At 40.1% G+C, this 13,061-nt stretch overlaps 1 protein-coding gene across 2 annotated transcripts in view; it reads right to left on the bottom strand.

The window, feature by feature from the left end:
- jag1b (jagged canonical Notch ligand 1b) overlaps positions 1 to 12,732 on the bottom strand; it is a 38,529-nt gene extending 25,797 nt beyond the window's left edge. The window contains exons 1-3 of one of the 2 annotated variants that reach the window (XM_047350812.1): positions 12,366 to 12,732; positions 11,910 to 12,200; positions 1,155 to 1,206 (exon numbers count right to left, since the gene is read on the bottom strand). In XM_047350812.1, the coding sequence (XP_047206768.1) occupies positions 1,155 to 1,206; positions 11,910 to 12,200; positions 12,366 to 12,422 (400 nt within the window). In that variant the 5' untranslated portion in view covers positions 12,423 to 12,732. The remainder of the gene's footprint in view (positions 1 to 1,154; positions 1,207 to 11,909; positions 12,201 to 12,365) is intronic. The other variant, XM_047350813.1, reaches the window with a different exon arrangement.
- Positions 12,733 to 13,061: the final 329 nt, after the last annotated feature.

Here is a 13,061-nt window from a genome sequence, read left to right as displayed (position 1 = left end):
CCACTACACCACGCAACACCCCTAAAATGTGCTTTTCAACAGATTGCTAAATCTCTGGGCTTCCTCTGAATTTGTTTCAGACCTCACCTCACTAAAACTGAAAACAGCTAAGTTTGAGTTTTCCTCAGTTATTGATTTAATTTACTCACTGATTGAGTAAATATAATTTTTTTTGACCAGCAAGTCACCAGTCAGAGATAATCAAGCTGAAATCATCACATGCTAGTCAACATTAGATTTCTTGATGCATCTCTAGTAACTCCTTGGTATTCCTTGATATCAGTACATCAACATTTAGACTAGGAAAACTTTTTAAAGCTCAGTTAGGACAGTTATACATTAATCTAGCAGAGCTGTGACGTAATCTGCCATCCATAAAAAAGTTAAACCACCAGTGAGAGCATATTCAGAGGGCTTTTCACACTGGTGCCCTAATGGTTCTCTGGGGAGCGGCAAATGCAGCAGAAAAGACCGAAACCTCGTCGAGCTCAAACAGACAAATAAAGCTCTGGTTGAGGCCCTGCCCTAAACGTAAAATCACCACACTGTCTCCAACCTGACCACCAACCAACAGGAGTCCCAACAACAGCCACAAGTTAGATTTCTGCTTCAGCAGGATGTTACCAATGTGTTATTCCCAAACTCATGAGAAAAACATGCAGAGTCTTTGAGGAGTGCAACGAGCCCAAACGCTCCAAGCTCTCCTGCACTGGTAGGAACTTTAATTTGCAAGAAGGCACGATTCAGAGGCCAAGGACCCCTGCATGGAGACTGCAGGCCTGGGCTGCACGTTCTGCATGAACTCTTATGTTTTACACCTCAGTGACAGTGAGACAGCTTGACCCTGACCTCAGCTGGCAGCACCTGCCATCAGTCATCAGCCATATAAAAACATTTTTATAGGCTGGTGTGGGCAGTGAGGCTCCCCTCCTCTGCCTCACCATCTCTTCTTCCTGCCCTCACAGGCACCTGTCAGCACACTTAAAAAAACTTCCTGTGGATCTTGAGGAAGAGGACAGTGGGGTTCGGGAAGGATAAACCTCCTTCCCTGACCTTCAGCATAATGTCTCCCAGGTGCTGCCACAAGGAAGGCCAAGAGACAGTAAAGAGAAAACAGGGCAGGACATAGATGTCAGATGGAAAGAAATACTCACCACTAGTTTCATTGTTGAAGTCCCAGGCCTCCACTATCAAAGTGTAGGACCTCTGAGGAAGAGAAGAAAGAGTTAAGGAACATCAGTAAAGAGCAGTATCACAAAAAAAAAAAACAAATCATACAAATTAGGAGATGCATATTTTAAAAGATCACAGAACCAAAGAATGCCTTGTTGGTCCAAATGCTATGCTAGCTCAGTCCATTTATTCATTACTGGAGCTCAATCCACAAAAATATGCTCCAATTTTTTATAGATGTGCCACTGGAAATACTTCCAGCCTTTGCAGAACTTTCTCTGTTTCCCATAGAGTCACCTATCTTCCCAGTGACGTTTCATCTCCCTTCTCTTTGGAATGACTTATGACAAAAGACCTCAACAGAAACTTTTGTGAACAAACAACAATGTTCATGATGATCTGAATAACAGGGGGAAGGATAAGGATGATGTAGTGCAGAGGTCTCCCCAGCATTTGAAAGGCAGATACATGGGCCAGTGGGCAAGCTGTACGCCCACCCAACAGCAGAAAACCAGCATACTCTTTAACACGTCTGTTCTAAGAAAGCATTTTAATTTCACGCTAATTTAAGTAACTTCTGACAGAGTTCTGCAAAAGCTAAAGGCAAACAAAGAGGAAGTGCTCAAAGACTGTGGAAGGCACAAAAAACAAATCATGTGCTCAACTCTGAATAGTCCGTCTACATTTCACTATACCAAAAACATGCTTTGTCCAATTCCCGGTCAACAGAGCTCACACCGGTATTCGTTTACACATTCACCCTACCATGCACAGCAGTTACTAGAGAACAAAAATATCTGCAAAGTAGGAGAAAGTGTAATCCACTTGTGATGCTCAAGGACCCACTAGAAGCAGGCATCACTTGTTGTACTCGCACAGCTTCTTGAAGCACTGCATGGAGGCATTTGAAAACTTTTGCAGTGCCACTGGTGCACTCTGCACTGTGATGACTTCATGGTAAACAAACCTGTTCCAAAGGAAAACCCCTGCTCACTTTCCACACAAAGAAAGCAAGGAGTATGACTCACTCCAGTGGATTTTCTTCTCCCTTTGCCTTCACCTTGTGTTCTCAGGCATTCAACTTTCCATTTTACCAGGAGACATTTGTTTGATCCCTTGCCAGTATTTCTCTGCAATCAGGACAACTATAATTTGAAATTCAACACTCATCAAGACTTTACAGTAGGTCCTGGTTCATAACTGCTTGCAGTTGCTTAAAACTGAACCCGAGTCAGTGGTAACATACCTAATCACCCTCTACATTGTCGAAACCTGCAGCTAGTTATTCTATCAGTCAGAACAAGAGTGTTCTGGCAAGTATCAAATTAAAGCTTTGGCGTCCACCTCCCTCCACAGTGTCAAACACCTAAAAAACCAGCAATGCAACTTTAGCTTTTTTGCGTGCTAGCTTTTGGTGGATTAAATTTCAAGCCTAAACAAGAGCACTCAAAAACAGCAATACGAGCTATTTTACTGCATGACATTTTGAAACCTCTTTGGGCTAGGAATGACTAACAGAAAAAAACTCCCACGCATGTGACAATAGCTCAATACAAGCAATGATCTCATCCTAAAAATGGGAACTCTAATGCAATTTCACTGAAACCACAAGGCATTTATTTAATGGGAATCTAAATGTACTTTTGGTGATTAGGAGTTTGAGAAAAAAGGATTTCCACCCCCGTTTATGTGTGGGCTTCAATGAGATTCTCACAGTTTGATAACCTGGAGTACAAATACTACAATTTCACAATGTTTACTATGGGGTAAGAACGCTGTCAAAAACAATGTGTATGTAAAAATGGAAATGTGTGCATATTAGTCAATAATTGTGCATAAGTAAAATCCAAAAGAGGTATTGTATATTTTCTCTGTAAGAATACAAAATGAAATGTTACAGCTTCAAGAAATTACAAACACAAAGTTCAAGTTTACAGTTGTGGTTGATTCTTTATGAATACAATATGCTATAACAGTTTGTGAATACGATTTCTTTTCTTTGAGAATACGAAATTACATTAGCGACTTGGTGTCACGTGATCTCAGGCTGGTTAGTGGAGCAGAGTTAGTCGATTCGCGTTGCGCATGCGCTGTCACACTCCTCACCGCCAGTAAACGTAGTGCCGGAATGGGAGGTAATTCAGTCTAAAAGGAATATTAGGAACAGAGGGGAGATAGGTGGGAAATCAAGAGTATTATAAATAAAGCATTGTTCTTATTTTTATGAAATACAAAACTAAAACATAGAATATAGTGGGTGGAGTTATACAATGATGTACAGTAGGTGGCAGTATGCACCTCTGAATTTGTTGCGAACCGCCAGCAGAAGAAGAGAAGAAGCAGCACTAACGCCAAAAGAACGGACCAAGAAACTACGGTAAAAAGCCAGGTAATGTTAAAAAGTTTATATATGTCTTAATGTCGTTAATATATGCTCTTCTTCTTCTCTTCTTCTGCTGGCGGTTCGCAACAAATTCAGAGGTGCATACTGCCACCTACTGTACATCATTGTATAACTCCACCCACTATATTCTGAGACTGTGACACGAAGTCGCTGATGTAAATTCGTATTCTCATAGAAAAGAAATTGTATTCACAAACTGTTATAGCATATTGTATTCATAAAGAATAAACCACAACTGTAAACTTGAACTTTGTGTTTGTAATTTCTTGAAGCTGTAACATTTCATTTTGTATTCTTACAGAGAAAATATACAATACCTCTTTTGGATTTTACTTATACACAACTATTGACTAATATGCACACATTTCTGTCTTTACATACACATTGTTTTTGACAGCGATCTTACCCCATAGTTTACACTCAAATACAAAACATAAATAAAAAAAAGAGCGTGGTAAATGTTTGACCACGCCTTATTTTAACAAATAGAATAAATCTTAAATTGTTTTTAAAAGAATCTTTTTTCAGTCTATCACTATCCACTTCAGGTTAGATGACCGTACAAATATTAGATTTTAAACTAAAAGAGCACATCTGCAATCCAGATTCCTAAAGAACAACCCTTTGATTTTATGGGGGACAAAACGCTTGAAGCAGTTGCCAACAGTTAGCCAATAACAAAATTCTTGCAGTGCTTACAAATCATTTTTCTGTCACAGTTAAATTTTTTTTTTCTTACTACTGAATACCGAATATACTGCACCATAAAAACTATAAGTGTTAAGCTTCCGACTTCCTCGATGCAAATGTAATCGAGTGATACTGCAAGCAGTTAACCATTAGCTGTTAACTATGGTAAACTTAGCAGCTAACGTTAGCGGCTAATACATCCTACTGGCACTAAAGGGCTATTTATACAAACTTGAACTAGATCACTCAAAACTACACAGATATCCTTTAAAAATATTGTTTTGAGACTTTTACAATTTGTAAAAGCAGTAAAGGGGAAAGTTCAAGGCTTTTTTGGCATCAGTAACACATTAGAATTAAAACACCGTAAAACATATTAATACATGAACAAGAGAAACATTAACTTTAAAATTCTACACTGCTTAGATAATTCAAAAGAATATTTATGTGATGAAACTTTGGTATTTGCCGTTTTATCAAAAAGAGGCGTAGACCAAAGAAATGTAAGATGCAAAATTTTAACACATTTTTTAAAACTGTGGCAGGCTACATCATGATAGTATTTTAGTTAAATAATCCTCCAGAGATCTGTACATTCTGTTTTTTGCTTTGCAGAACCATTTACCTGGCAGTTACTCTACAGCACTGGTTCACCACCAAGTGAAAACATCAACAAACCTAGTTCACCTGCAACACAATAAAACGTCATACTATGTCAATGACTGGCAGGACAGAAATCCCGCTGTGTTGGTCCTTAGCTGGAATAGGCATCAAGGAGCAGAGCATACCTGTGCACCTCAGATCTTAATACCTCTAAGGCACATCTACAAAACACAAATACACACCTAGATCTTGCACAATTCAGGCTTGTCTTGACAGGATGGCCACAGAAGCACTCTAATCCTCATCAGGCTGATTATATATTAGTCTTAGCCTTATAAACAATTAAAACAGCCTTTGATGATATTTTATATTCAGTTTGTCTCATTTGTCACCATTTTAGACTAATAAAAAAAAAAAGGTTGCATCGAAGTGAAATACAGCCCTACTCCTCATTCACTAACACTCCATAACTCCTCTGTGCTTATCATCTAGAAACAGTCTTGCAACTGCCAGGTTCACTTTTCCCAGGCTTCCAGCTGACTCACTGCTTCTCTTTGAACTATAGAGAACACACTCCCTCTCTCCAACACCTACACAAACACACACACCCAAGTGCAGTAAGTGTGGCCATACTTCTTATCTTTCCTGGCCGAGCAGGCGCTGTCCAACAGGCAACCAACACAGGCGATAGAGATCCTTCCAGTTCAAATCAAACTCATTTGCCAAAAAACACAACTAAATCCTCTCAGTCAGGGAATTTTCCTACACACTCCTCCTGTCCTAAACTGAAAAAAAATGACCCATCTGATGTCCTATTACAAAGAAATATAACAAAATAAGGAGAGCAATGTGTCTTGGAAAAACAGACTGAAGACAAAGGTTGAAAATAAGCTGAGGTCTTCATTCAGCACAACAAAGATGCAAACTCCTTTAGTTTGTCCAACACCTATTGCGTTCTGATCTGAAATATTTCCAATCAGCCAAACTTTCTTGCAAACATGGCTTTATTTTAGCCATTTGACTAACAGTGTGCAGCAACAGAAACTCCAGCATTCTCAATAAGACATTAAATGACATTAAACCAAAGGAAAGGCTTGACAGAAAAAATTTAGGTTTTTGAAACAGGAACTTGGTATATGATGATACTGGTATTTGGTCCATGTCCAACCTTATATGAAGGTTCATACAAATGAGGTTAGATGTGAGAGAGCTCAATCCTGTTTGAAAAGGGTTGAAAATAAACAAAAGGTCTTTAATTAGCACAAAGTAAATGTAAACCCCTTTAGTTTGTACACCATTACAGAGTTTATCCTGACCTGAAATCTTTCCAAAGAGAAGTTGTGAGCAGGCTGACTTTCCTTCAGCCTGCTCACTGGCAGTGAACAGGCAACATTGAAAAAATCTCAATGTTGTTTTTTGACCATAATTATTCCTAAACTGCCAAATGTGTCTTTCTTGTAAGTGTATTCTATTTTCAGCCACCTGATCAGTGGTGCGCAGCATCAGGCAGAGAAACCTTCATTAACTCTGGCAAATGCTCTTGTATGTCACCAAAAGGACTACAACCATAGGAAATGTTGGACAGAAAATTTGAGATTTTTAAATCTTGGTATACCCTGATCCCGGCATTTTGTTGGCCCATGTCTAGCCCAAGGTTAAGGCCTTTGGTCGTTAAAAAAAAAAAAAAACATCTGAGAGAAGAGCTTATTCTTGGTTTAAAAAAAAGGCGTTGGAAAAAAAGGTCTTCAATCAGAACAAAGGAAATGCAAACAGTCCAGGTCAAAGAGATGTTGACCCTTTGTATCAGATTTCCTTAGCCAATCCCTTCAGTTTTATTAACCTAATCTAACAAAAGACTGGTAAGACAGTCTATATCAAACTTATGTAGCTGTCTCATTCATGAAATGGCAACTGTAGAGCCACCAAAAAGAAAAAAAAACAGCATTGTGTACTAAAGAGTCCAATCCCAACACAACCCTGAGAAAATGCAGCGTCTAAATAACAGCTCATTAAATATCCCATGAAAGTACAGGATACACCGGAATCTCATCTGCAAAGAATCTCACCTTTTGCCAACATAAACAAAGACATGGCAAACAGACTTTCTTCACAAGGCAAACAAGATCAAAACACGAACCCGAGACAAGAGATGAAAGTTGTGTCGTGTGTTTAACTAAACAAGCAGAGAGAGAGAGGAATCGTTCTTTGGCACGGGTCTGCCTCCATTAACAGAAGCAAAAACAAAGCACAGGTTATTCCGATTAAATGTGCTTCAAAATGAATGCCATGCTTCTGTGTAGCTTGAAAAGACAGGTCTGATAAGCAGTGAAGCATCAGAAGCCATTATGCAAAGTCACAGCACTGCAAGTACACATTAAAAAAAGGGGGGGCAAGAAAGAATAGGGTGAGGTACAAAATAGAAAACATTTGTTTCCCTCTTTCACTTGACGTATTTGGATTTAACTGCCACATCAGAGAAGAGTACATAAAACAAACATGTCATTATTCCCACAGCAGCCAACAGAAATTACCTTCCAGGCTGAGCTGCCTACTGTTCTTTGACACACCTGATTTGTGTTCTCAGACTGCTCTGGCTCATCAACAAAAATCGATCACAGGGATATTAACATCTCCCAGGTCAGAGTGATATGACACTATTGTGTATGAAGGAGCGTTATAACATTTAGAGTTTGATGCAAAAATTGCACAATAATAATTTTTAGAGATGCACCAATTAGGCCAATTCAGATTTTATCTTTCCACATTAGGACCATAACATGATAAAGATTCTTTCAATTCAAGCATCAAAACATGTTTCCAACCTGTCATCAAATTTTTTTTCAACGTTAAAAAGTGTATTAAAGTGTATGGCTTTGATTGATGCCAAGACTGCACGATATTAGGAAAAAAACAACTTTGCGATTTTGTTGAATTTTGTGATGGGAATATAATTGTTAAGAACCCCGATTTTCTTCACTCTCTCTTTTGCTTCAATATAGTCTGCCACCCTCTCTACGCTATTTGATCTAGGTCTCCGCAATCTACAGTACCAGTTAATATTTTGGACTCACCTTTGTCATTCAAAGACTTTTCCTTTTTTTTTTTTTATTACTTTATATTTTGTAGATACATTGTAAAACTTAAAAACTGTGAAGCATAAGTATATCAAATTATGTAGCAAACAATATACATCGTTAAACATTTAAAACATTTTTTTATATTTCAGATTCTTCAAAAATATCCCACCTTTCCTTTGATTACTGGTTGCACACTCTTGGCATTCTCTCTGTGAGTTTCATGAGATAGTCACCCAACATGGTTTTCCAAAAGTGTTGAAGGAGTTCCCAGAGGTAGTAATATAAATAAACCCAAACCTTTGAATGAGAAGGTGTGTCCAAGCTTTTGACTGGTTGTGTATATCAGTTGGGGACATAATAGACATTAAAAGTCCATCCAAGTGGCCAAATGATTTATTAGAATACAGAATTTGAATGCACAGCCCTTGAAATTTAGTCTGGAAACATTGCATCCAAGCAGTCGTATGCAATTATGATAACACACACATTAATACTGCGCTGCAGATTGTGATTCAATATATTCTTCAGCTCTAGTTGATGCATTTATAGACTGAAAAAAAAAGATGGGGGTTCTTAGGTGTGGTGATAGCAAAAGAGACCAAGGATCCGATGAAGAAAAAAACATTGTCTGATTCCAATCTTTGGGCGATTGATTAATGCATATCTAGCAGTTTAAGTGCTTACTGTGCACTTTTTCTCCCATCATAGTTATAGAGTACCACATGTATAACAAGCTAGTATTGGCTAGTTAATTAGAATAGATAGCCTACTATTCAAGTTAACAGAAATGCAGCTTGGGGTTTGCCAGCTGAAGCTTTTGAAAAAAAAAAAAAGCTGATTGGCAGTGCACAGCAACGAGCGGAGAAAATTTAGAAAGGTTTAACAAAAAATCTTAGCAGTTTGAAGCCATACATTTTTAAAACCTTGGTATACCTTGATACCAGTTCAGGCCCATCCAAACCTTAGGTGAAGACAAACCATGTCTCTGATTGAGACATCAAAATTTCAGTCTGTACTAGATTTATTTATTCATTTCAAACCAAAAAAAAAGAAAATTCTCACTTATTTTAGGAGAGTAATACGCTGTTGTAGTCAAAGAGGCAAGGTCTTCCATCATTGCTGAGTCTACGACAACTGTTTCCTGTTGCTTGCCCTGAGCTGGCTTTACAGCTGCACTACCTCCATTATGTTCTATAATCCTCACTGTAGTCATAGAGGGCACCCTATTGTCTCTACTTGATACACCGTGAGGGCCAGTGGAGCTGGGCCCTCACTCCTCTGTGGAATAAAAGCCCCAAGCAGACACCATGAACCCAACACAAGGCTCCAAAACAGCAGTTCACTTATGTTAACGAGGTCCAGCCGGCATCATCCAGTTCAGCTGGATGCCTGGCTCATGCCCTACCTGAGCTGAGGACATGTGTGCAGCCTCATTAAGTGCAGCAGTTACTGTGGGTGGCAAGGTTAAAGCAATGAAATGCCTGGGGTCCAACCAAGCGTGACTTAAACAAAGCCCTAGGTCTGGACAGGAGGCCAACTTCATTCAACTCACAAGAGGGGATGAAGGGAAGGGACGGGGTGTGGGGTGGGGGGGAGGTCTTCATGAACTCTGAGGACCCAACACGCCCAATTGCACCACATTGCCATCTGTCTACAACATCCAATCAACTGATGAAAAGGACAAAGAGTGATATCATACCTAACCTGACAATTGTTAGTATGCACTGGAGAAAAGCTCTTGAAATGAAGGATGGATGCCTGCTCCAAAGCCCTTTGCACATCCAGATTGCAATGGAAGTAGTTGCCCAAACAATCCAGATGTTTTAATTTCTTTGTGTGGCAAAAAAAATGTTGTTTAGTACGCAGGAAACTGGAAGAGCACAACCTAGAGTTCTCAAACTCCACAAGGCACCAGGTTTGTTGTCAATCTCAGCTCTAGTCCTGCTGCACGGGTTCACGCAGATTTAGTGTTGCTAGAGCGTGAATGTAAACAGAAACCTTTGACGTTTAAAAAAACATGAGATGCCAGGGTCTAAGTAGAGCACAAATAAAAACTACAAACCATCAAATTTGCACAAGCCAAGATAAACTTACTTTTTACTGGAAAACTAAAGAACTGGTCTGAGCTATCTCAGATGTTAGGAGACAAAAACAGGATTGATGAAAACAACAGAATTCACATCAGCGTGAACAATGCTGGATATTACAAGAACTTCCATCATGATTGAGGTGAAAATAGCCTTGATGTAATTGGACACACACACACACACATACCAGCAGACTGTGCTTTTCAGCTATCAGGCACGGTGGAGGAGTCTGTGGGCCAAGCTGTGGGGCCAGTAAGTCTGTGCACGGTCCCTTTTTTTCACTTCATGGAAATGTGCTCCAGCATGGCAAATCATCTCTCTCACAAAGCTCCAACACTCCTGCTTGTCCTCCTCATTTATTTACCCGAAAAAGATGAGACGTGTGACACAAAGAAACCTGAAAGTTTTCTAATTTTTTTCTGCTTTGGAGTTGCTGTAACATGTGAAGCAAGAAGAGGAGGCAGAGGAGAGGAAATATGTGATTTCAACTCTTTCACTTCAATTGTTAATCTCTTGGATTAATTACACAACATCGAATAAAATAAAGATTTCACAAATAGGGGTTTCCCTGGCTGAGAATGATTGTTTAAATCTGAGAACTATAATGCCTAAAAGAGAAACAAATGTGCTGCAGGTTCTTTTCCAACAAAAATTAAGGAATTGCAAGATTTTCTCCAACATATATCTGAGCAGTACATGATATTGTTCAGTGTATTTAGAGTAGAAGTAGTAGGGGTGCATAGTTTTAATGCATTTAATGAATACAAAATAAATGCAGTTTTACACTATTTGACCACAGATCAAAGCTAATTGCAGAAAAATTGGCCAATTCCAGTCTCCAGCCGAGTGATCGGTGCAGTTCTACTATGAAGGTCGCTTTTTACCCAATCACACAGAACTTAAGATATAGGAATGAATTAACTCAAACCATTTTATACTTTATTCAAACTAATGGGCCCCAGATGGGTCTAATTAACTTCAAGCCATACTTTTTAATTGGTTATAAATTTTTACCCTGAGCCAAATTCTAAGTTTAACTCTATGCAGTGCTGAAAGTGCTTTAACACCCTAAACCAATTTAGATGGACAGGTCTAGGCCTGGTAGACTAAAATACCTGCACGTTGTAAATTAGCGCATTATCCGGGGACCAGGTGGAGGGTGTTTAGGAAAAAAAAGACGAACTCAAGGAAAAACTTTTTCTTTGTTTGTTGCCTTTTTTGTCCACTTTTTAACAGGGGAGGGGGATGTTAAAGTCAGAGCCAGTCCATGTCTGAATGAGACTGAGCAGAATTTAATTTGGGGCCCACCATCCTCCACATCTCCAATGACTTCATGTTTATATTGTCCATGCATGATTTATGTCATCTTTCAATTTTATTGTTTTTTTTTTTGTAATTGGCATTCAATATATCTCACTGTGGGTGTGTGTGTGTGTGGGGGGGGGTGTTAGTGTTAGGTTGCACCTTTTATGTTGGGTCTCCAAGCAACCATGACAAGAAACACTGTTAATCAGTGATCTATTTACAAACAGTTCAAGTGTGATTAAAATTTTTTTTCGGGTACAGTATCATGTTTTGATGTCTTTGTTTGAAAATTTAACTTTAAAGTTAATTTTGTGTTTCCTGTGGTGTATTTTCAAACATGTCCTGTGTTTATTAAGACTTTCCTGGGGCCCCCAGGTAAGCATGACACACATGAGCAGTCGCAAAGTTTGCAATACTTCGGCCCGGCCTTAGTTAAGGTGATCTACGGGCATAACTGCATTCCAAACACCAATTTCAAATTCTCTATATATTTCATGCGAGGATGCAAATCGGGAAGAGCTGTTTATTATTATTATTATTATTATTATTATTATTTAAGCCTCCACTCACCGGCCAGGCGAAGTTGAAGGGCAAAACTATCCTGGATTTGTCATTCCTGACAGAGCTCCTGAAAGAAAACGTATTCCCTCCAAGGACAGGCGTAGATCCCATTCCGAAGCTGCAGGGCCCCGCAGCAGAAACCCTGGACTGGTATTCCTTCAGACAAACTTTGAAAAACGTGTCACACTCGCTCCGTGTGCACTTTTGATCCGCGTCGCAACACATGCCGTTGTGCAACTCTCCATTCGCGATTTGCATCGACAAGATCTGCAGCTCGAATTGTCCCGACCCCTGCGACACCTGTTGGGAGACAGAACAGTGGTTATTTAGGGTGCAGACCAGAACCAGTCCGACTCTCCCGGAGGCACGGTTGCATGTCGAGCTAGCACAGAACCCAGCGGTGCATCCACACACGGCTGAACCGAGTGACCTTTCCCGCTGCTCCCCACCATTAGTTCCACATACCTCCACAAGAAAGACAAGGAAGAAGGCAGCAACCGCGGAGCTGCGTCTCAAAATCATGCCTCCGGACTGCTGTTTGCCACTCGTTTGTACTAGTCGTCTGGCCGACCCACGGCACCAGAGGTCTCCTCTGGTTTGAACATGCACGAATGGGGGGGAACAGCAGTTTGCTTAGCGGAGCACAGGTTCCAGATTCATAAAAGAGCTGTGGTTTCTTTCCTGGTAGGTCCGTCAAACACTCCGGAGCGTCAGCTCTTCGTCTCCACTTGTTGAGGAAAGTTTACACATCAGCCATGCAGCGGCCGATCCCACTGCTGACTGACTGACTCACTGACTGCTGGTCCGAGTCTGAGCTCAGCTACACAAGTTCAGCAGAGAGGGGAGTTTCCTCCATAATAATGAGCCGAGCCAGCACACTGAGCCCGCCCCTCAACCTTAAAGCTGCTTGTCACACTTTCTGGAAAATGCAACAAACTCCCTTGAGATACAGTTGTCGCCTAGAGAACATTTTCTGGTCTTTGTTTTGCAGCTTTGTTGTAAATAGTTATTTTTCTAATCGAGATAAAAATCCACTGCTTCCACAGAGCTTCCACAGATATATGCCTCTGGTGACATCACATAAGGTTAAGCAGGGTTGCAAACTTTTGAATGGGGCTTGGATTGAGATTAGCATGCAGGTGGTGGTGGCTGGGGACAGAC

Source organism: Girardinichthys multiradiatus, chromosome 22 (assembly GCF_021462225.1).
Source record: "Girardinichthys multiradiatus isolate DD_20200921_A chromosome 22, DD_fGirMul_XY1, whole genome shotgun sequence".
In the NCBI taxonomy this organism is placed as follows: Eukaryota; Metazoa; Chordata; class Actinopteri; order Cyprinodontiformes; family Goodeidae; genus Girardinichthys; species Girardinichthys multiradiatus.
Note: the sequence above shows the minus strand (reverse complement) of the source record. Positions and strands in the feature narration are given on the sequence as shown.